The sequence below is a fragment of the Pelodiscus sinensis genome, chromosome 1, assembly GCF_052426305.1.
Source record: "Pelodiscus sinensis isolate ZL-2025 chromosome 1, ASM5242630v1, whole genome shotgun sequence".
Classification (NCBI taxonomy): Eukaryota; Metazoa; Chordata; order Testudines; family Trionychidae; genus Pelodiscus; species Pelodiscus sinensis.
In genome coordinates this window covers 346,387,456-346,410,482 of record NC_143052.1, presented here as the reverse complement: position 1 = coordinate 346,410,482, position 23,027 = coordinate 346,387,456, and the positions used below count along the sequence as shown (strand labels likewise).

The window sequence follows — 23,027 nt, the reverse complement described above, 5'->3', positions numbered from 1 at the left end:
GGGTGCCAGGTCTTGGGGGGGAAGGGAGTGATGGGATTGGGGTGGATCTGGTCATGAGGGGGAAACCTTAGCTGGCTTTTTGCCCCCTTGCAGCAACAGCTGCAGCCACACTGCCATGGCCACGGAGTCCTGGAGGCGGGAGACTTCACTGCCACAGCTACACAGTCCAGGGGCTGGCCTCGAAGCACCGCAACCACAGGCCACACCAGAGGCTGAAGGTACCGCTGCCATGGTCATGTGGCCTGGAGCTGGCCCCAGAGGCCATACCAGAGGTGCTCCAGGCCACTCGAGAGGTGCTGCTGCTGTGGCCACACAGCTTGGGGCTGGCCCTGGAGGCATCTCAAACATGCCCAAAGCTGTGGTCAGGCATTTCCAGGTCAGGCCCGGGATGCGTGGGCATGGTAACAGCACTTCCGGGCCGTCTTCAGAGCGCGTGCCTCTGGTTTCTGGGGCAGCCATATGCGCCTCTACCACGGCCAGGTGGCCTGAGGCCAGCCCAAAAGCACGCTACCATGGCCCGGAGCCAGCCCCAGAAGCACCTCTACCACAGCCAGACAGCCTGGGGCCAACCCTGGAGGTGCTGTAGCAGCAGCGCCTCCAGCCTCCTGGGCCAGCCCCAGATTGTGTGGCTGCGGTAGAGGCACCTCAACAGAGCCAGCCCCAGAGGAACTTCAGCCCCAGTGCTGCCTCCTCTCCAGAGGCTGCGCGGGGGGAGGAGGAGTGAGGCTGAGCTCCATCTCCCTTGGCACATGCCAGTTAGGGGGCAGGGCCTGGACTTGCCTCACAGGGCAGACCAACACCAAAGGCAGGCCGGATGCGGTCCGCTGAGAAACTTTTGCCCACCCTTGTGTTATATGTTAGACCAGTTCTGCACAACCTTTTTCCTGGGCAACCCCCAGAAAATTTTGGTTGAGGAAAAAAAAGTGGTCCCTTTAAATGCCTCCGCTCACTTGCCACTGCTCCTGTCCCTGCTGCATGTAAGCCGAGTTGGAAAAAAAATGGTGGTTGGCCTGGCGCTGCAACTCCCCTTGGAAGACAGCCGTGACCCCCTTTGGGGTTGTGACCCACAGGGTGTACACCACTGTGTTAGACAATGCGATCAAAATGGGAAATGCCAGGAATGGGATTGGTTCTCATAAAATCGAAACTGGGGGCACAGAAAAGAGGGGCAGAATATTAAGAGTGAATACAGGTAGCAGCGAGCCTTTAGGGGAGAGTTATACTGCAATGTGTCCATGGGGGCAGCTGTAACACCAAGGGTATGTCTACTAGGGATGTAAGCGACTAACTGACTACCCAATAAGAAAATGCCACTTGCTCCCTCTATCAGGTATGTCTACACTACAGCACTAATTTGAACTAACTTGATTCGAATTAGTTAATTCGAACTAAGCTAATTCGAACTAGTGCATCTAGACCTAAAAACTAGTTCGAATTACCGTTTTGCTAATTCAAACTAGCATGTCCACATTGAGTGGACCCTGAACCGAGGTTAAGGATGGCCGGAAGCAGTGCCGGCAGGGCATCAGGTTAGGACTTAGAGCGTGGAGCTGCTGTCTCAGGCTAGCCGAGGGCTGTGCTTAAAGGGACCTGACCCCCACCCTGGACAGACAATTCTCAGGGGTTCCCCGCTTGCAAAGCAGTCCTGGCTCGGAGTGCCCTGAGTGCCCACACTCGGCACATCACAGCACTTGGCCATCAGCCCGGCTCCACTTGCCGCAGGCTGCCATCCGCGGGTGGGGGTTGGGGGTCAATTGGGGGGCTGCAGGAGAGCTTCCACCCTGAGGAGCCCGCAGAACCACCCCAGTCCTCCCCATCGGGGGCTCATACCCCATTCCTCCCTCACCTCCTTCCACTTACCCCTCCCTAGCCCCCCTTCCTGATGTACAAAATAAAGGACATGTGTGTTCAAAAATAGAAACTCTCTTTATTGAGCACAACTCGGGGACACTGGGAAAAGGAGGTGGGAGAGGGGAAGAGAGGATGGGAGAGGGGAGAGCAACTAAAATGATCAGGGGTTTGGAACAGATCCCATATGAAGAGAGGCTAAAGAGACTGGGACTTCTCAGCTTAGAAAAGAGGAGACGGAGGGGGGATATGATAGAGGTCTATAAAAGCATGAGTGGGGTGGAGAGGGTGCATAAAGAAAAGTTCTTCATTAGTTCCCATAATAGAAGGACTAGAGGACACCAAATGAAACGAATAGGTAGCAGGCTTCAAACTAACAACAGAAAGTTCTTCTTCACAAAGCAAATAGTCAACCTTTGGAACTCCTTGCTGCAGGAGGTTGTGAAGGCTAGAACTAGAACAGAGTTTAAAGAGAAGTGAGATAAAGTCATGGAGGTTGGGTCCATGAAGTGCTATTAGCCAGGGGGTAGAAATGGTGTCCCTGGCCTCTGTTTGTGGAAGGCTGGAGATGGATGGCACGAGACAAATGGCTTGGTCATTGTCTTCCGTCCATCCCTTCCAGGGTCCCTAGTGTTGGCCGCTGTCAGCAGACAGGCTACTGGGCTAGATGGACCTTTGGTCTGACCCAGTACGGCCATTCTAAGCTCAGGGCTCAGGGTCGGAGGTCTAACTGGACCACCCTGATTTTCATGCAAACCTGCTCCTGGGTGGCCAGGCTGGCAGCTATCCTGCCCTGGACGGCCACTTTCCTGTGCCTAGTGCGGAGGTTGTGGATGAGGTCCATGATCTCCACACTAGACCAGGTGGGAACCAGCCTGGTCCCGGGAAGAGGCGGAGGGCTGGGTGGCAGCGGGTGGCTGGCTCGAGCCGTGCCAGGTGCAGGGTCTGCTGGCTGGGTGCTGGCAGGCTTGCACCTGACACGGGCACCGTAGCCAGACCATGCCCCTTTAAGGGCTCCGGGGCCGGGAGGGGGGCAGACGAGTTTCCCGGATGGTGCCCAGAGTGGCCACCAGGGCAAGCTGGGGAGGGCTAGCCTCCCACTAGTTTGAATTAAGTGGCTACACAGCTCTTAATTCAAACTACTTAATTCGAACTAGGCGTTAGTCCTCGTAGAATGAGTTTTACCTAGTTAAAATTTAAGTGCTCCTCTAGTTCGAATTAAGTTCGAACTAGCAGTTTGTATGTGTAGCGCCTATCAAAGTTAATTCGAACTAACGTCTGTTAGTTCGAATTAACTTTGTAGTGTAGACATACCCTCAGAGACAGGCAGCAAGGGGGAGGAGCAGGAGCTGGTGCTGGGGAGAGCTATCTTAAAAGCCTGTTCTGCCCAGCACTGTCTCTGCAGAGGGGAAGAGGGCAGTGGGGAAATGGTGTGAGCAGGGATTGAAACAGTCCCATTCATACCAGTCCTGACTGCTGTTCCTCTATGTTTGAAATGTACAAGAGCGACCTTCCTCCCCAAGTCTTCCCCTTCTCCTTTATCCTTGGCCAAACCACCAGAGTGGGAAAGAAAAAGTCATTGCTGGCTAGGGGAGTGCTGGGGGGACAGCAGGCTCCTGGTGTCTGGGGGGCTGGAAAGGAAATAAAAGAACCCTACCACCTGGGGGAAAGAGAAAGCCCATCCAAATGGGACCCCCTGAACCTGAGCCATTCTTCACCCCCAACCCTCACGTTCAGCCCTCCTCATTCCCAGCCTTCTGGCCTGCCCCCACAAATCCCAAGGCCCTGCCTTGATTCCTGCACCCCCCACACCGCTAGCTTCCTGTCCTAAAGGACCTGGGCAATGCCAGGTAAGTCTTTTGGTAGTGAAAAAAAGCAGAGTTCAATACAGCTGAAACCTGAGTAAATCTATCCCCAAAACCAGTAACAAGAAACAAACTATCAGAGGGGTAGTTGTGTTATTCTGAATCTGCAAAAACAATGACAAGTCCTGAGGCATCTAATAGATTAAAGGTATGTCTACACTGCATTCCTCTTTTGAGAGAGGAATGGAAATATAGCTGAGTGAAATTGCAAATGAAGCGCAGATTTGAATTTCCCGTGCTTCATTTGCATAATTACGTCCAGACACTTCTTCGACATACCCTATTTCGAAAAAAGAAACGCTCTCTCAATGTGGTTATTTTGAAAGAAACCTTTCTTTTGAAATTACCCTTAAACCTCATTTTATAAAGAGTTAGGGTAATTTCGAAAGAAGAGTTTTCTTTCAAAATAACCGTTTCTAGATAGTGTTTTTTTTTAAAATAGGGTATTTCGAAAAAGCGGTCAGAAATCCAGGCTTCATTTGCAATTTTGCTTAGATGCATTTCCATTCCTCTCTCGAAAGAGGAATGCAGTGTAGACATACCCAAAAGGGTATGTCTACACTATAGAGTTAATTCGAAATAACAGATGTTATTTTGAATTAACTGTAATAGCTGTCTACACATACAAACCTCTATTTCAAAATTAATTCGAAATAGCGGAGCCCTTATTTTGAATTAGGTAAACCTCATTCTACGAGGAACAACACCTAATTCGAAATAAGTGCTGTGTAGACACTTATTTCGCATTAGCTGGCCTCCAGCCCTTCTCAGGGAGCCCTGGTGGCCAATCTGGGCACAACCAGGAAAACTCATCTGCTCCCCCCACAGTCCCGGAGCCCTTAAAGGGGCAGATTCTGGCCACAGTGCCTGTGCCAGTTGTCAGCCTGCCAGCACACAGCCAGCAGACCGTGGACCTGGCACAGGATGCGCCAGCCACCCGCTGCCACCCAGCCCTCCACCGCTCCCCAGGACCAGGCTGGCGGCTCCCAGGAGTCTGCCAAGGGCCACAAAAGGCGGGCGCCTGCCTGGTCAAGTGCGGAGATCGTGGGCCTCACTGAGATTTGGGGGGAGGCCTCCAATGCCCATGATCTCCACACTAGACACAGGAATGTGGCCGTCTCCAGTAGCATGGCTGCCAGCCTGGCCACCAGAGGCCACATGCGTACCCAGGAGCAGGTGTCCAACAAAATAAAAGAACTGTGGCAGGCCTACGCCAGGGCCTCCCAACCAGGGGCTGACCTGGAGGCCTGCCCGTACTTTGAAGCCCTGGACCGCATCCTGGGGGGGGGTCAGACGGCCCGTGCACCCTTGGTCATCATCGACCCTGGGGCAGAGAGCCCTGCCCCTGACACAGGGGAAGAAGAGGAGGATGACGACAGTAGCCAGGAGCCTGCCCTGCACCCAGGAACCCTGAGCCATCCCAGAGAGCCCGTCAGCAGCCTCATCGGAGGCCAGGGAGGCCTCCACAGGGGAGTGACATCATGGTCCCCTTATGTGGGACGGGGGAGGAGGAGGAGCCCAGGGACCTTACCCCAGGGAGACAGAAAGCACACACACAGAGGCAGGGCACATCTCCCCTCCCCCTCGCCCCCACACACCACACTATAGGCAGCACATGGGCTGGGGTGCAGTCCTGGGACAGCTCACACTCCCGGGGATAGCAGGACATGATGGTGCGGACACCTGCCATCCTTGCCTTGCAGAGGTGGGCTGGGTTTCACCTACTGTGTCCCCAAGGAGAACTGACAACTTCTCTTGTTTCACCACAGCTGCAGCACTTGCGAGTACAGGATGCTCCACCCAAACCCGGGCCAGCAACCAAGAGGAGTTCCAGAGGCAGTAGCTGCACCTGCAGGGACAGCAGGTCCACAGCCAAGAGCAGTGGGTGCAAGAGGACCTGCAGCTGCAGCGGGAGAGCTTGAGGGAGCTCCGGGAGCAGGTCCATGCCCTCCGTGAGCGCCTGCAGGCTCTGGCGGACCGATTGCTGCCTCCTGCTGCTCCAGCCCCTGCGGCTGCCCCAGCTATCACTCCTCCTCCCACCCCTTCCGCACCCTGCATCTCTCCTGCTCCACCCTCCACACTCACTCTCCCCCCCCCCCGACTCCCCTGCAGTGCTGCGAGACGGGAGAGCCAGCAAGACCCCCAACCCTGAGTTTCCCCTCCCCCTTCCAGCTCCCTCCCCCCAGGTTTCCCCCCCCCCCCCCAGTTATGTAAAATAAAGACTTTTTTTGTGGCAACGCGGTGTTTTTATTGTAGATCAGGAAGGGGGGCTAGGGAGGGGAAAGGAGAAGGAGGTAAGGGAGGAACGTAAGGCTTCAGGCCCCAGTGGGGCACGCCAGGGGGACTTCAGTCCTCATCTGCCTGGAAGCTCTTCCGCAGGGCTTCCTGGAGGCAGCTAGCCCCGCGAAGGGCCTCCCAGCTGGCAGCCATCTGGGGCTGTGCGTACTGGCCAGCCAGGCAGTCAGCCTTGGCCATCCAGGCTGGCAGGAAAGCCTCCCCCTTCCTCTCGCACAAATTGTGGAGCACACAGCACGCTGCCACCACGTGCGGAATATTGTGCTTGGAGAGGTTGAGGCAGGTGAGGAGGCACCTAAACTGTGATTTCAGTCGGCCGAAGGTCCCCTCGACCACAATGTGGGCCCTGCTGAGCCTGGCATTAAAGGCCTGCTGGGAGGGGCTGAGGTGTCCTGTGTAGGGCTTCATCAGCCAGGGCTGTAATGGGTAGGCCGCATCCCCCACCTGGCATACTGGCATGTCCACGTCCCCGGCCCTGATGTGGTGGTCAGGGAAGAAAGTCCCGGTGTGCAGCTTCTGGCACACGGAAGAGTTACGGTACACCCGCGTGTTGTGTGCCTTGCCAGACCAAACCACATTGATGTCCGTGAACTGGCCCCGGTGGTCAGACACTACCTGCAGGATCACGGAGAAGTACCCCTTCCTGTTGATGAAGAGGGAGGCCTGGTGGTCCGGGGCATGGATGGGGATGTGCGTCGTCGATCGGTCCCTCGCAATTGGGGAAGCTGAGGGCGCCGAACCCTTGGATGACCGTGTCCAGGTCGGTGAAGTGGACCACTCTGCGGAGCAGCACCCTGTTGATGGCCTTCACCACCTGCAGAGAGACACACAAAACCAAGGGTTACTGGGGCACCTGGGTGGCTGGGAGTGTTCTTTTCTCAGCACTGTCCCGTGCTCACTCCCAGGAGCAAACCCCGCTGCAATCCTGGCCACCGCGGGCAGTCTGTAGCACAGCCGGGACGGACCAACCCCTCCCAGGGAGGGCACTTACACCACCTCCCCCCCCCCCGTTTTCCCTGGGGCAGCCCACATCCTCCTTGCAGCCCCCAGTCTTGGCCTAGCGGCTGGTGAGTGCCATACCTGCATGAGCACTGCTCCGACGGTGGATCTCCCCACGCCGAACTGGTTCCCCACGGATCGGTAGCTATCCGGCGTGCAGAGCTTCCAGAGGGCGATGACCACCCGCTTGTGGAGGGGAATGGCGGGCCTCATGCATGTGTCCTGTCACTGCAGAGCAGGGGCAAGCCACTCACAAAGCTCCAGAAGGTGTCCTTCATCCTGAAGTTCTGGGTCCACTGTTGGTTTCCCCAGCGCTCCAGATGCGGTGGGGCACGCTGGCGTCCGGGCGCTGTTCCGTCAGGGCCCCCAGGGGGGAATGGGGAGGGCCAGGGAGCTGGCCTGCAGCAGAAGGTGCCAGGCAGCCTCCAGCAATTTCTGCCAGGCTTGCAGAAACATGTTCAGCATGAGCATCAGAATGCCCAGGGGCGGCTCTGGATCCATGGTGCTGACTGCAGCGGTGTCCCAAAGGAGAGTGACCAGTGACTGAAGCAGGCAGAGAAGAAAACGCTTTGCTATCCCTCAGCGAGGTAGGCAAGCAAGTGGGAAAGTTGAGAACCAGCTGTCCAGGGGTGTTCCTTTAAGCATGAGCCTCAGATAGCCTCAGACAGCAGCCACACAAAGCAGCTACTGAATTGATGCCCTGCTAGAACCAGTTTCAGCTGCCCTTAAATGCAATTCAGCATCCAATCAGTGTGGACGTGCTATTTCAAAATAGCAAAACACTATTTTGAATTAGTTTTTGGGTCTAGATGCGTTATTCTGAATTAACTAATTCGAAATAAGTTAATTTGAAATAACACTGTAGTGTACCGACATACCCTTACAGATTTATTGGAGCATAATCTTTTGTGGGCAAAGACCCACTTCATCAGATGCATGTAGGGGAAATTCTAGAGGCAGATATAAATATACAGGCATATGATTGTTACCTTGATTGCCTTTGATCAGTCTCAGGATCAGCCTTCCTCTGTGTAACTAGTGAAGGGGTAGGCCTTACCTAGGCGAGCAGGCTTTAAAAACCAGAGGTAGAGCGACCAGAGAAGCTAAGCGGACAGGGGGCTGCAGACAGTGGAGTTTAAGAGGGAATTTGAAAGAGGGAGGCTTACTATGGTCAGGAAGACCCACAACACCTGTGCCAGCACTGCTTCTGTCTCCTCCACCTGCACCTGTAGCCAGACGGGCCACCTGACCATGGATGCCTCTACCCAGATCCTGGTGTGGTTTTGTAGGGACTGTGACTTGCAATCCCCACTTACTGATATCCAGGCTAGGGGGACCATGCAATGTGAAAGGTGCCTGCTGGTGCAATCTCTCAGACAGCAGGTGGGAGAGCTACAGGAGGAGGTGGCTAGGTTGAGGAGCATCCGAATCTACAAACAATTCCTGAACAGTGTTCATCTGAAGACAGCTGAGGTAGCTGTCCCAGTACACGAGACTGCTGATAAACCACTGGTGGAGGAGGAGATGGCTCAGGGTGGACACTGGCAGATGGTTACTTGTGGCAACAGGCAATGCTCCACCCCTACTCCGAACCCTCCCACCATGGTACTAGGAAACTGTCATGCTCTTCTTGATACAGGAAATAAGGAATCACCCCCTACAGCTTCATACTGGGAGGTCTGCTGCCACCACTGCAAATAGGAAACCTAGGGTAGTGGTGATCGGAGACTCTCTTCTGAGGGGGACAGAGGTGCCCATCTGTTGCCCTGACATTTCATCTCAGGAGGTATGCTGCTTGCTGGGGGTCTTGTAAGGCAGAAATGGATATTTAAATATAAAGTGTAAAATTATAAATGCAAATGTATGATCTTGATGTAAATTCCCCTGTAAACATCTGTATAAGTGCTAAAGGACGGAGGTTATCCTTGTATACATATGTCAATGTCAATTCAATTATTGAAATGTTTGTAAACTTAAAAATATGCAAAGTTTTGCAATGTCTCAAAATGGAGTCTGAAACTCCATTTTGAATTTAGAACTCTTTCTGGTAGCATCCATTTGAGTTATGCATTCTATCACGTTCACAGGTAGCTGTTAAGAGTTCTGAAAATAGCAACTCACCTACCTGTTGGAATTTACATAATCTATGAATATTCACAAGCATCCTGTTCTACCAATCAGTTTAAAACACGCCGTAAGAGCATCCTTTAGTGTCCAATCATTTTAAACCTTAGGGTTCATGAATATGTATGAGCCAAAACTATAAAAGCTTCTGCCACACAGCAGTTACCTGTTGCGTCTGGGCATCGGGCTTAGGGATAGGTTAGGTTCTAGAGAGAGAGAGAGAGATATCCTTCAAGTCTTGTCCTAGGTCTGATAGAATGAGAAAGGTCGTGTAAAGCTATTTCTTTAGAGAACCTGACTGAAGGTCAGTTCTCTCATTTAGGTTAGGTTAAGGTAGTTTAGCTTTAGATAGGATAGCTCCCGTCATCGTGTATGAACAGCAGGTTGCGTCGGCTAACGCATGTCGGCCGTCTTCGTGACTGTCCGTCGGGCGCGTCGGGATTAGTTTAAGGTTTTATTTTTAGGTTAGGTTTAGGATAGATAGGATCCAGAGTCGTCCATCGCCTGACCCAGTCACACTGAAGCGCGAGAAGAGGCGTCGAGGACCAGAAAATTCTGCGGAAGGCGAATCGACCGTCTTCGATCTCAACTCCTGCTTCGAGGGATCACCTTGGCTGTTCCTCTCCTGCGGCTAACAAATAGCCAAAGGATTGTAGGTCTCCAAGCACCGGATCAGCCGACGAGGGACACCTGGCAGTTCCTCCCCAAAGGCTTCCAATTAGCCCTAGGGTCGTAGGTCGCCAGCGTCCATCAATTGTCTTCGCCATAGACTCTGTAGTAGGTATAGGGACCTAGAGGGACTTCCCCTCCTGGTCCACTTATTGTAAGAGGGGACTGTCCCCTTGGGTTGATTTGAGGTATTGTTTTATTAAATTCATTTTTGCAACAATATAGTCCGGTGGTTTTCAGTTTAAAACCAAGTCTTAAGTTTCTATTTAACGCGCCACTTTAATCTAATATTTTACACTCTCCGGTGTTCAGATACGGTGAGAGGGTCGCTACCTTAAGTATCATCCCTTGCGGATTGGTCGGGTTATTAAATTAACTCTTGGAAGAAGTGTCCCTAAAGACCTTCTTCAATTCTGTCGACATATAGCTAACAGTCTGTATCCGAGATGTTAAGGAGGCATGGTCAAGAATTATCCAGCTCTCTGACTACTACCCCATGCTACTCATCTATGTGGGCACAAATGATACTGCAAGGTGTGACACTGAGTGGATCAAGAGTGAATACAGGAAGGACAGATGGGGAAAAAAGGGAGGAAGTGTTGCCTTATATATTTAAAATGTACATGCTTGGACTGAGGAAGAGATGGACATAGGAGAAGGATGTGTTGAGAGTCTCTAGGGGTATGTCTACACTACAACGTTAATTTGAACTAATTTAGTTAGAATTAGTTAATTCGAACTAAGCTAATTTGAACTAACAGATCCAGACTAAAAAACTAGTTCGAATTAGCGTTTTGCTAATTCGAACTAGCATGTCCACATTAAGTTTACCCTGAACCGGGCTTAAGGATGGCCAGAAGCAGTGCCGGCAGGGCATCAGAGGAGGACTTAGAGTGTGGAGCTGCTGTCTCAGGCTAGCTGAGGGCTGTGCTTAAAGGCTTGGATTGCCCGGAGTACCCACACTGGGCACATCACAGCAGTCGGCCATCAGACTGGCTGCACTTGCCGCAGGCTACCATCTGGGGAGAGGGGACAATTGGGGGGCTGCAGGAGAGGTTCCACCCCCAGAAGCCCGCAGAGCCAGCCCAGTCCTCCCCATCGGGGGCTCGTACCCCATTCCTCCCTCACCTCCTTCCACTTACCCCTCCCTAGCCCCCTTCCTTATGTACAAAATAAATGACGATTGTGTTCAAAAATAGAATCTCTCTTTATTGAACAAAACTCGGGAAGACTGGGAAAAGGAGGTGGGAGAGGGGAAGAGAGAGGGTGGGAGAGGGGATGGCTACTAAAAGGATCAGGGGTTTGGAACAGGTCCCATATGAAGAGAGGCTAAAGAGACTGGGACTTTTCAGCTTAGAAAAGAGGAGACGGAGGGGGGACAGGATAGAGGTCTCTAAAAGCAGGACTTGGGTGGAGAGGGCGCATACAGAAAAGTTCTTCATTAGTTCCCATAAAGAAGGACTAGAGGACACCAAAGGAAAGGAATGGGTAGCAGGCTTCAAACTAGTAACAGAAAGTTCTTCTTCACAAAGCAAATAGTCAGCCTGTGGAACTCCTTGGTGCAGGAGGCTGTGAAGGCAAGAACTAGAACAGAGTTTAAAGACAAGTGAGATAAAGTGATGGAGTTTGGGTCCATGGAGTGGTATTAGCCAGGGGGTAGGAGTGGTGTCCCTGGCCAAGGTTTGTGGAAGGCTGGAGAGGGATGGCACGAGACAAATGGCTTGGTCACTGTCTTTGTTCCATCCCCTCCAGGGTCCCTAGTGTTGGCCACTGTCGGCAGACAGGGTACTGGGCTAGATGGACCTTTGGTCTGACCCAGGACGGCCATTGTAAGCTCAGGGCTCAGGGTCGGGGGTCTCAGTGGACCCCCTTGATTCTCTTGCACACCTGCTCCTGGGTGGCCAGGCTGGCAGCTATCCTGCCTTAGCCGGCCACTTTCCTGTGCGTAGTGCGGAGATCGTGGACGAGGTCCACGATGTCTGCACTAGCCCAGGCGGGTGCCTGTCTCTTGCGGTCCCAGGCAAGCTCCCGGGAGCTGCCAGCCTGGTCCCGGGAAGAGGGGGAGGGCTGGGGGGCATTGGGTGGGTAGCTCGATCCGTGCCAGGTGCAGGGTCTGCTGGCTGGGTGCTGGCAGGCTTGCACCTGGCACGGGCACTGTAGCCAGCCCGTGCCCCTTTAAGGGGTCCGGGGCCGGGAGGGGGGGCAGAAGAGTTTCCCTGGTGTTGGCCAGAGTGGCCACCAGGGAAACCTGGGGAGGGCTAGCCTCCCCTTAGTTCAAATTAAGGGGCTACACACCCCTTAATTCTAACTAGCTAGTTCGAACTAGGTAAACCTCATTACACGAGGATTAAGCCTAGTTCGAACTAAGCGCTCCGTTAGTTCGAATTAAATTCGAACTAACGGAACGCTAGTGTAGCGCCTATGAAAGTTAGTTCGAACTAACGTCTGTTCATTCGAACTAACTTTGTAGTGTAGACATACCCTAGGTTAGGCTAAAAGAGGTACAAAACAAGGGTGATGTCATGCTAAGGGTCTACTACAGGCAACCTACGCAGGCAGAAGAGGTGGATGAGACTTTTTTTAAACTACTAACAAAATCATCCAAAGTGCAATATTTGGTGTTGATGGGGGACTTCAACTATCCAGACCTATATTGGGGAAATTAACACAGCGGGGCACAGACTATCCAATAATACTTGGAAGATAATAAGGTCATATGGAACAGCTAGCATGTATTTGGAAAGAACAAATCATGTCAAACCAATCTGATAGCTTTCTTTGATAGTCTTGAGGTTATGGGAGAAGCGGTGGATGTGGTATACCTAGACTTTAGTAAGGCGTTTGATACTGTCTCGCATGATATTCTTATCAATAAACTAGGCAAATACAACTTAGATGGGGCTACTATAAGGTGGGTGCATAACTGGCTGGATAACTGTTCTCAGAAGATAGTTATTAACAGTTCACAATCCTGCTGGAAGGGCACAAGAAGTAGAGATCCACAGGGGTCTGCTTTGGGAGAATTTGCTTATTAAGTTTGCAGATGACACCAAACTGGGAGGGGCTGCAAGTGTTTTGGAGGATAGCATCATAATTCGAAATGGTCTGAGGTAAATTGGATGAAGTTTAATAAGGACAAATGCAAAGTACTCCACTTAGGAAGGAACAATCAGTCTCTCACAGAGGGTATGTCTACACTACCCCGCTAGTTCGAACTAGCGGGGTAATGTAGGCATACCGCACTTGCAAATGAAGCCCGGGATTTGAATTTCCCGGGCTTCATTTGCATAAGCGGGGAGCTGCCATTTTTAAAACCCCGCTGGTTCGAACCCCGTGCAGCGCGGCTACACGGGGCTCGAACTAGGTAGTTCGGACTAGGATTCCTATTCCACAAGGTGTACCGGTAGTTCGGAATAGGAATCCTAGTCCGAACTACCTAGTTCGAGCCCCGTGTAGCCGCGCTGCACGGGGTTTGAACTAGCGGGGTTTTAAAAATGGCGGCTCCCCGCTTATGCAAATTAAGCCCGGGCTTCATTTGCAAGTGTGGTATGCCTACGTTACCCTCCTAGTTCGAACTAGGAGGGTAGTGTAGACATACCCATACAGAATTGGAAGTGACTGTCTAGGAAGGAGTACTGCAGAAGGGAATAGAGGGGTCATAGTGGACCAAAGCTAAATATGAGTCAGTGTGACACCGTTGCAAAAAAAGCAAACATGATTTTGGGATGCACTAACAGGTGTGTTGTAAGCAAGACACGAGAAGTCATTCTTCCACTCTGCACTGATTAGGCCTCAGTTGAAATATTGTGTCCAGCTCTGGGCACCACATTTCAAAAAAGATGTGGAGTAATTTGAGAAGGTCCAGAGAAGAGCAACAAGATTGATTAAAGGTTTAGAGAACATGACCAATGAAGGAAGACTGAAAGAATTTTGGCTTGTTTAATTTGGAAAAGAGAAAACTGAGAGGGAACACGATAATAGTTTTCAGGTATCTAAAAGGGTATCACAAGGAGGAGGGAGAAAATCATTCTTCTTGGTCTCTGAGGATAGAACAAGAAACAACAGGCTTAACCTGCAGCAAGGGAGGTTTAGGTTGGACATTAGGAAAAACTTCCTAGCTGTAAGAATGTTTAAACACTGTAATAAGTTGCTTGTGGAGGTTGTGGAATTTCCATCTTCGGAGATATTTAAGAGCAGGTTAGATAAATGTCTATCAGGGATGGTCTAGACAGTACTGGGTCCTGCCACGAGGGCAGGGGACTGGACTTGGTGACCTCTCGAGGTCTCTTCCAGGTCCAGTGTTCTATGATTCTATGAGAAGGAGGAAGTACCAATCAAAGGGTAGACCAGAGATGAGGTCAATTCAGTCAGTGATGATGTATCCCACTTCCAGCAGCTGATGCGGAGATGTGAACACTAAGGGTGTGTCTAGACTACAGGGTTTTGTTGACAAAAGTGGCCTTTTGTCGACAAAAGTATTCCTGCATCTGCACTACCGCTGAGTTCTGTCCATATAACGTCAACAGAACTCGGCAGTTTTGTTGACGGTTGTAAACCTCATTCTACGAAGAATAACGCCTTTTGTCAACAGAGTTCTGTAGACAGAAGGTGTTCTTGCATTTACACAGTCCTTTGTGTCTATACACTCATGTCAACAAAGCAGCTTGCTTTGTCGACAGAACTGGCTGTAGTCTAGATGCTCTTTGTCAACAGAAGCTTTGTTGACAGTCTCTGTCGACAACGCTTCTGTCAACAAAAGCCTGTAGTCTAGACGTACCCTCAGAGAGGAGAAACTGCTTTTGTAGTTGGCTAGCTATTCACAGTCTTTGTTCAATCCTAAATTGATAGCATCAGATTTGCAGATGAATCGTAGCTCTGCAGTTTCTCTTTGAAGTTTGTTTTTGAAGTTTCTCCTCTTTTGGTGTTCATACCTCCCCATCAGCTGCTGGAAGTGGGACACATCATCACTGACTGAACAGACCTCATTATCTCTGGCCTTCCCCTTGATTGGTACTCCCTTCTTTACATGTGCCTGAATGTTTATACCTGCCTCTGGAATTTCCACTACATGCATCTGATGAAGCGAGTCCTTTGCCCACGAAAGCTTATGCTCCAATAAATCTGTTAGTCTATAAGGTGCCACAGGACTTCTCGTTGTTTTTGAAGAAACAAACTGCATATGAAACTTCAGGACTGGCCAACTATTTGGAATCTGAGCTGAGTTTCTCATTTGCTGTATCCTGTGAGGGTCAGGAGGTCTGGAAGCCATCTGTACTACTGCTTAGGAAATAGAACGAATTTAGGATTTTTCCAGGTACATGGATATTATCAAGCTGCTTTTTCCTCTTAAGCGACAGATCCAAAGGGAACCCAACTGGTTATTATAACATTGAGTTTATGCAGGAGAATAATGGAAGCATTTTGGGGGGGACATATGATAGTCTGTCTGACTTCTAAAGAAAATCTCAAAAAATACCTTTAAAGTCTGAATTTAATATTTACAGTAATAAGTATAAAGAACACCATTACCATATTTTCAAAGATTAAAATTATGGCTCTTACAAAATTAATTCTGCGTGGTCAAAACGTATGCGGTTCATAAGGCTCCTCTTAATATAGCCACTAAAAAAAACAAGACAGTCATTCATACGATCTGTAACTGTACTGAGATCCCTTTCCATCCAAAGCTCCAATGCAATCAGAACAACACGGAGGCCAAATGGACGATACATCTAAAAACATAAATAATAAAAAAATGTCATTTGCTTGTATTTCTTTGAAGCTATAATCGTTCAGATAATCCAAACAGCTGATATTGCTCTCCAATCTGTGTTCCTGTTTACCTCTTTAGCCACAGAAACTGCATAGCAGCTCAGGCTAAAACCATAATGTTAAAGGGACATCGTTGTTGATCTGAAAAATCTTATTTCTGGCTTGAGTTACAAACAACACTCATGACTACTGAAGCTGAAAGAACTTCTTAGAAAAAATATTTTTTCATTTATTTATTTTATAGTATTAGCTGTACTTCATGTACAGCCAGTTTCTCTATTCCAGTTATATACACTTCTACTTTCTATCCTCATACATTAAGATGACATCACCACTCTCATGTACAACTCTGAGGTTCTCATGTGTATCATGCTTCCTGAAACTGAATGGGGGCTACTCTTACTGACTTACTTACCCTCATATTGCAGAGAACACTCCAATAGTATGTTGGCAGAATGCTGAACTGAATGAGGCTTGATCAAAGATCTATGCAGTAACTGAACCAACACAATGTCAAACTTTTTAAAAGGATATTCATAATTGGTTAAAAAAACCAAACTGATTTCTAAAGTTTACATTTTTGGTAGAACATCTGTAATGTCCTAATAAATCTATTAGTCTTTAAAGGGCCACTCGACTCATTTTCTCAGATATGTACATCATTGACATTTAGAACAAACCTATTGGTTTAAAAGGTATTTATGATGGTTCTTTTGCTCACCCATTGATATTTATAGGGTCTTTTCAGCAGGAGAAAAATGACAGAGCTAGACACAACACCACTAGACCAGCTGAAGCATTTGTCTCCCACCAACATAATGAAAATCCAAGATTTCCTTTCTCTCTGTAAGTACTTAAAGGACAAATAAGCACAGGAAAAATGAGCAAAACCTATTCTTCATCACCATCCAATCTCTTAGTATATAGGGGTATGTCTACACTACAAAGTTAGTTCGAACTAAAGGACGTTAGTTCGAACTAACTTTAATAGGTGCTACACTAGCGCTCCGCTAGTTCGAATTTGAATCGAACTAGCGGAGCGCTTAGTTCGAACTAGGTAAACCTCATTTTACGAGGACTAACGCCTAGTTCGAACTAGCTAGTTCGAACTAAGGGCTGTGTAGCCCTTTAGTTCGAACTAGTGGGAGGCTAGCCCTCCCCAGCTTTCCCTGGTGGCCACTCTGGCCAACACCAGGGAAACTCTATGCCCCCCTCCCGGCCCCGGACCCCTTAAAGGGGCACGGGCTGGCTACGGTGCCCGTGCCAGGTGCAAGCCTGCCAGCACCCAGCTAGCAGACCCTGCACCTGGCACGGCACAGAGCCACCCACCCGATGCCCCCCAGCCCACCCCCTCTTGCCGGGACCAGGCTGGCGGCTCCCAGGAGCTTGCCCTGGACCGCAAGAGGCGGGCACCTTCCTGGGCTAGTGCGGACATCGTGGACCTCGTCCACGATCTCCGCACTAGGCACAGGAAAGTGGCCGTCTAGGGCAGGAGAGCTGCCAGCCTGGCCACCCAGGACCAGGTGTGCATGAAAATCAAGGGGGTCCACTGAGACCCCCGACACTGAGCCCTGAGCTTACAATGGCCGTACTGGGTCAGACCAAAGGTCCATCTAGCCCAGTAGCCTGTCTGCCAACAGCGGCCAACCCTAGGGACCCTGGAGGGGATGGACCGAAGACAATGACCAAGCCATTTGTCTCGTGCCATCCCTCTCCAGCCTTCCACAAACTTTGGGCAGGGATACCACTCCTACCCTCTGGCTAATAGGACTCCATGGACCCAACCTCCATGACTTGATCTCACTTCCCTTTCAACTCTGTTCTAGTTCTAGCCTTCACAGCCTCCTGCAGCAAGGAGTTCCACAGGTTAACTATTTGCTTTGTCAAGAACAACAACTTTCTCTTACTAGTTTCAAGCCTGCTACCCATTCCTTTCCTTTGGTGTCCTCTAGTCCTTCTTTATGGGAACTCAGGAAGAACTTTTCTGAATGCACCCTCTCCACCCAACCCCTGCTTTTAGAGACCTCTATCCTGTCCCCCCTCCGTCTCCTCTTTTCTAAGCTGAACAGTCCCAGTCTCTGTAGCCTCTCTTCATCTGGGACCTGTTCCCAACCCCTGATCATGTTAGTTGCCCTCCCCTCTCCCAGCCTTTCTCTTCCCCTCTCCCACCTCCTTTTCCCAGTCTCCCCCAGTTTTGTTCAATAAAGACAGAGTCAATGTTGGAAGAAACGTTATCTTTATTTTGTACATCAATAAGAAGGGGGGCTAGGGAAGGGCAAGTGGAAGGAGGTGAGGGAGGAATGGGGTACGAGCCCCCGATGGGGAGGACTGGGCTGGCTCTGCGGGCTTCTGGGGGTGGAAGCTCTCCTGCAGCCCCCCAATTACTCCCTCTCCCCAGATGGCAGCCTGCGGCAAGTGCAGCCGGGCTGATGGCCGAGTGGTGTGATGTGCCCAGTGTGGGCACTCAGGGCACTCCAAGCCAGAACTTCTTTGCAAGCGGGGCACCCCTTAGAACTGTGTGTCCGGGGTGGGGGTCGGGACCCTTTAAGCGCAGCCCTCGGCTAGCCTGAGACAGCATCTCCATGCTCTAAGTCCTCCTTTTATGCCCTGCCGGCACTGCTTCCGGCCATCATTAAGCCCTGTTCAGAGTCCACTCAATGTGGACTTACTAGTTCGAACTAGCAAAACGCTAGTTCGAACTAGTTTTTAGTTCTAGATGCGTTAGTTCGAACTAGCTTAGTTCGAATTAACTAATTCGAACTAAGTTAGTTCGAACTAGCGCTGTAGTGTAGACGTACCCTAGGAGATCAGTAGAAACTTAGGGACAAAGCAGAAGAATTCACATCTTTCCAGACACTTAACACAATGCTGGCTAGCAATGTGAGTTTCGGGGAGTATAGTGAGGATTCTTTCTTTACTTCTTTGATTTTTAAACAGAGCTATCTTTTCAGATGCCTGATACCTGGAAGTTGGAGAGCTCCAGACCAGGTACAGGTTGCTGTGTCCCCTTCACAGCTAAGCATAGCATAAACCTTTATGTCTCTTGCCTCCTGCCAGCAGCAGACTAGGCCATTGCATGATCTGACCTTTCTTTTGAACCAGCCCCTTGGCCATGTTACTTAAAGTAGGACCCCTCCCAGAGTAACAAAAAGTCCAAATAACCCTAAAGTCTAATTACCTTGGTGGGGAGGGGAGGGAAATACACCAGATGAAGTGGTCTTGGCCTCAACAATATACTCAGATGGAGGACTCTGATGAGGATCTGGTCTTTTTAAAATCTGGTCCTTAGAGATAGAGTCATAGAATCATAGAGCTGAATGAGACCTCAGGAGGTCATCAAGTTTAGCCCCCTGTCCAAGGCAGGACCAATCCCAACTAAATCAACCCGGCCAGGGCTTTGTCAAGCTGAGACTTAAACACCTCTAAGGATGGAGATTCCACCACCTCCCTAAGTAACCCATTCCAGTGCTTCACCACACTCCTAGGGAAATAATTTTCCTAATATCCAACCTAGACCTCTCCCACTGTAACTTGAGACCATTGCTCCTTGCTCTGCCATCCGTCATTACTGAGAACAGCCTCTCTTTATCCTCTTTGGAAGCTCCCTTCAGGAAGTTGAAGGCTGCTATCAAATCACTCTTCTCTTCTGCAGACTAAACAAACCCAAATCCCTCAGACTCTCCTTATAGGTCATGCACGCCAGCCCCCTAATCATTTTGGTCGCCCTCCACTGGACCCTCTCCAATGCGTCCACATCCTTTCTATAGTGGGGGGCCCAGAACTGTACACAATATTCCAGATGTGGCCTCATCAGAGCCAAATAAAGGGGAATAATCACTTCTATGGATCTGCAGGCAATGCTCCTCCTAATGCACCCTAATATACCATTAGCCTTCTTGTCTACAAGTGCACACTGTTGACTCATATCCAGCTTCTCATCCACTGTAATCCCCAGGTCCTTTTCTGCAAAACTGCTACTTAGCCATTCAGTCACCAGCCTGTAACAATGCTTAGGATTCTTTCGTCCCAAGTGCAGGACTCTGCATTTGTCCTTGTTGAACCTCATCAGATTTCTTTTGACCCTATCTTCTAATCTGTCCAGGTCACTCTGGACCCTATCCCTGCTTTCCAACATATCTCTCTCTTCCCCTAGCTTAGAGTCATCTGCAAACTTGCTGAGGGTGCAATCCATCCCCTCATCCACATCATTAATAAAGATATTGAATAAAACCGGTCCAAGAACAGATCCTTGGGGCACTCCGCTAGAAACCGATCACCAACCTGACATCGAGCTGTTAATCACTACCCATTGGGCCTGACAGTCTAGCCAGATTTCTACCCATCTCACAGTCCATTTATCCAACCCACACTCCCTTAACTTGCTGGCAAGAATATTGTGGGAGACAGTATCAAAAGCTTTGCTAAAGTCAAGGTATATCACATCCACTGACTTTCCCATATCCACAGAGCTAGTTACCTCATCATAGAAGCTAATCAGATTGGTCAGGCACGACTTGCCCTTCGTGAATCCATGTTGACTATTCCTGATCACTTTCCCCTCTTCCAAGTGCTTCAAAAGGGATTCCTTGAGTATCCCGTCCATGATTTTTCCAGGGACTGAGGTAAGGCTGACTGGTCCTTCTTCCCTTTTTTAAAGATGGGCACTACATTTGCCTTTTTCTAATCATCCGGGATCTCTCCCAATCTCCACAAGTTTTCAAAGATAATGGCCAAAGGCTCTGCAATGATATTTGCCAACTCCCTCAGTACCCTTGGATGCATTAAATCTGGGCCAATGGATTTGTGTTTAACGTTTCTAAATAGTTCCTAACTTGTTCTTTCCCCACCAACGGCTGTACACCACCTTCCCATACTGAGATGCCTAGTGCATTTGTCTTGGAGCTGATCTTGTCCATGAAGACACCTGCAAAGAAAGCATTGAGTACTTCAGCTTTTCCCACATCATCTGTCACTAGGTTACTTCCCTCATCCAGTCAGGGCCCCACATCCTCTCTGATCACCCTTTTATTACTAACATGCCTGTAGAAACCTTTCTTGTTGCCCTTCACATCCCTTGCCAGCTGCAATTCCAATTGCGCTTTCGCCTTCCTGATAACTCCCCTGAATTCTCGAGCAATATATTTGTACTCCTCACTAGTCATCTGTCTAAATTTCCACTTTGTGTAAACTTCCTTTTTGTGTTTAAGCTCACCACGGATGTCCCCGGTAAGCCAATCTGGTCGCCTACCATATTTGCTTTTCTTGCTACTCATCGGGATGGTTTCTTCCTGTGCCTTTAATAAGGCTTCTTTAAAATACTGCCAGCTCTCCTACACTCCTTTCTCCTTAGTGTAAGCATCCCAGGTAATCCTGCTCATCAGTTCTCTGAGGGAGTCAAAGTCTGCTCTTCTGAAGTCCAGGGTGTGTATTTTGCTACTCTCCTTTCTTCCTTTGGTCAGGATCCTGAAATTTACCATCTCATGATCACTGCTTCCGAGGTTGTCACCCACCTCTACTTCCCCTACTAGTTCCTCCCTGTTTGTGAGCAGCACGTCAAGCCGCGCATGGCCCCTGGTCAGTTCCTTCAGCACTTGTACCAAGAAGTTATCCCCAACAATCTCCAAAATCTTCCTGGATTGTCTGTGTACTGCTTTATTGGTCTCCCAACAGATGTCAGGGTGATTAAAGTCGCCCATGAGAACCAGGGCCTGCTCTGGAAGCTTCTCTCAGTTGTCCAAAGAAAGCTTTGTCTACCTCATCCACCTGATCCAGGGGTCTATAGCAGACACCAATGACAATATCGCTCCTGTTGCTTCCATCTCTAAATTTAACCCATAGACTCTCAACAGTCTTTTCTCTCTCCAAGTATTGGAGCTCCGAGCAATCATCCTGCTTTCTTACATACAATGCAACTCCTCCTCCTTTTCTCCCGCATTTGTTCTTTCTGAACAGTTTATACCCTTCCATGACAGTGCTCCAGTCATGCAAGTCATCCCACCAAGTCTCCGTTATTCCAATCAAATCATAGTTCTTCGACTGGGCCAGGGCTTCTAATTCTTCCTGTTTGTTTCCCAGGCTTCTCGCATTGGTCTACAAACACGTTAGATAACCAGTTGATCGCCCTGCCTTCTCCATCCGAATTAGGGGTCCTCCTTTGTTGCTCGTTCCTCCTTGTGATTCTTCCCGGTGTCCAACTTTTCCTCACTTACCTCAGGGCTTTGATCACCATCCCCCAACAAGCCTAGTTTAATAAAGCCCTCCTCACTAGGTTTGCAAGCCTGCCCGCGAAGATGCTCTTTCCTCTCTTGGTTACGTGAATCCCATCTCTTCCTAACAATCCTTGTGCCTGGAACAGGGTCCCATGGTCGAAGACATCAAAGCCCTCTCTCCGACACCACCTATACAACCACGCATTTACTACCTCAGTTTGACGATCCCTACCTAGATCTTTTCCTTCAGTTGGAAGGATGGATGAGAACACCACTTGCCCTTCAAATTTCTTTGATCCTTCTTCCTAGGGCTTCATAATTTGCTGTGACCCACTCAAGATCATTCTTAGCTGTATCATTAGTTCTTACATGATGAAGGAGGAAGGGGTAGTGATCCAAAGGTTTAATCACTTTTGGAAGCCTCTCGGTCATATCCTGAATGCAAGCTTCCAGTAAGCAGCACACTTCGAGATTGCAGGTCTGGATGGCAGATGGATGACTTAGTCCCTCTTAGGAGGGAGTCCCCGATCACCACCACCTGTCTTCTTTTGGGGGTGGTGGTCATGGAATCCCCATCCCTAGGACTACGCATCCCATGTCTTCCAGTACATGGTGTTCCCTTCTGATTTCTTCCCTGAGAGGTCCCTGCCAAAGCATTCTCCACCGCAGTGCCTGTGGAGAAAGCCTGAAAGTGTTTACTTACCACTACAGGAATCGGGGATACCTGAGTTGGCCACCTTCTCCTTCTAGAGGTTACATGCTGCCAGTTTTCTTCCTTGTCCTGTACTGCCCTGACTGGCTCTTCAGCCTGCTGTGCCTGCAGGATTAAATGCTGCCTTGTATTGAGGAAGTCTTCATCCTCTCTGATAGAACGTAGGGTTGATACTTGGGCCTCCAGTCCTCTAATTTTTTCTTCCAAAATGGTGACCAGCTTGCATTTAGTTCAGATGAAATCCTTTCTTTCTTCTGGGAGGAAGACAAACATGGCACATGCTATGCAGGTAACAGCAGCAGACCTATCACCATCCATACATGCCTTCCTTCTGAGAGATTCCTCAGTTGTTATTAGATGCCTCCTTGAAGGGAAGGAGTGTAGTGAAAAGATGTTAAGAAATGGTGAGTGTATCTTACTCCCTTCCCAACTCCCTCTCCAAAGTCCCTGTTAACCCATATTTTTATTTTTAGGAGTTTTTCCAACATGCTCCAAAACCTTCCCTTTCTTAGGGAAAGCATGCCCTAAGATTGA

At 49.6% G+C, this 23,027-nt stretch overlaps 1 protein-coding gene across 1 annotated transcript in view; it reads right to left on the bottom strand.

The window, feature by feature from the left end:
* The window catches only part of LOC112546503 (disintegrin and metalloproteinase domain-containing protein 20-like), a 149,956-nt gene that overhangs the window by 83,614 nt on the left and 43,315 nt on the right, over window positions 1-23,027 (bottom strand). Inside the window, exon 9 of the mRNA XM_025186935.3 lies at window positions 15,363-15,532. Coding sequence (XP_025042720.3) covers window positions 15,363-15,532 — 170 coding nt within the window. The remainder of the gene's footprint in view (window positions 1-15,362; window positions 15,533-23,027) is intronic.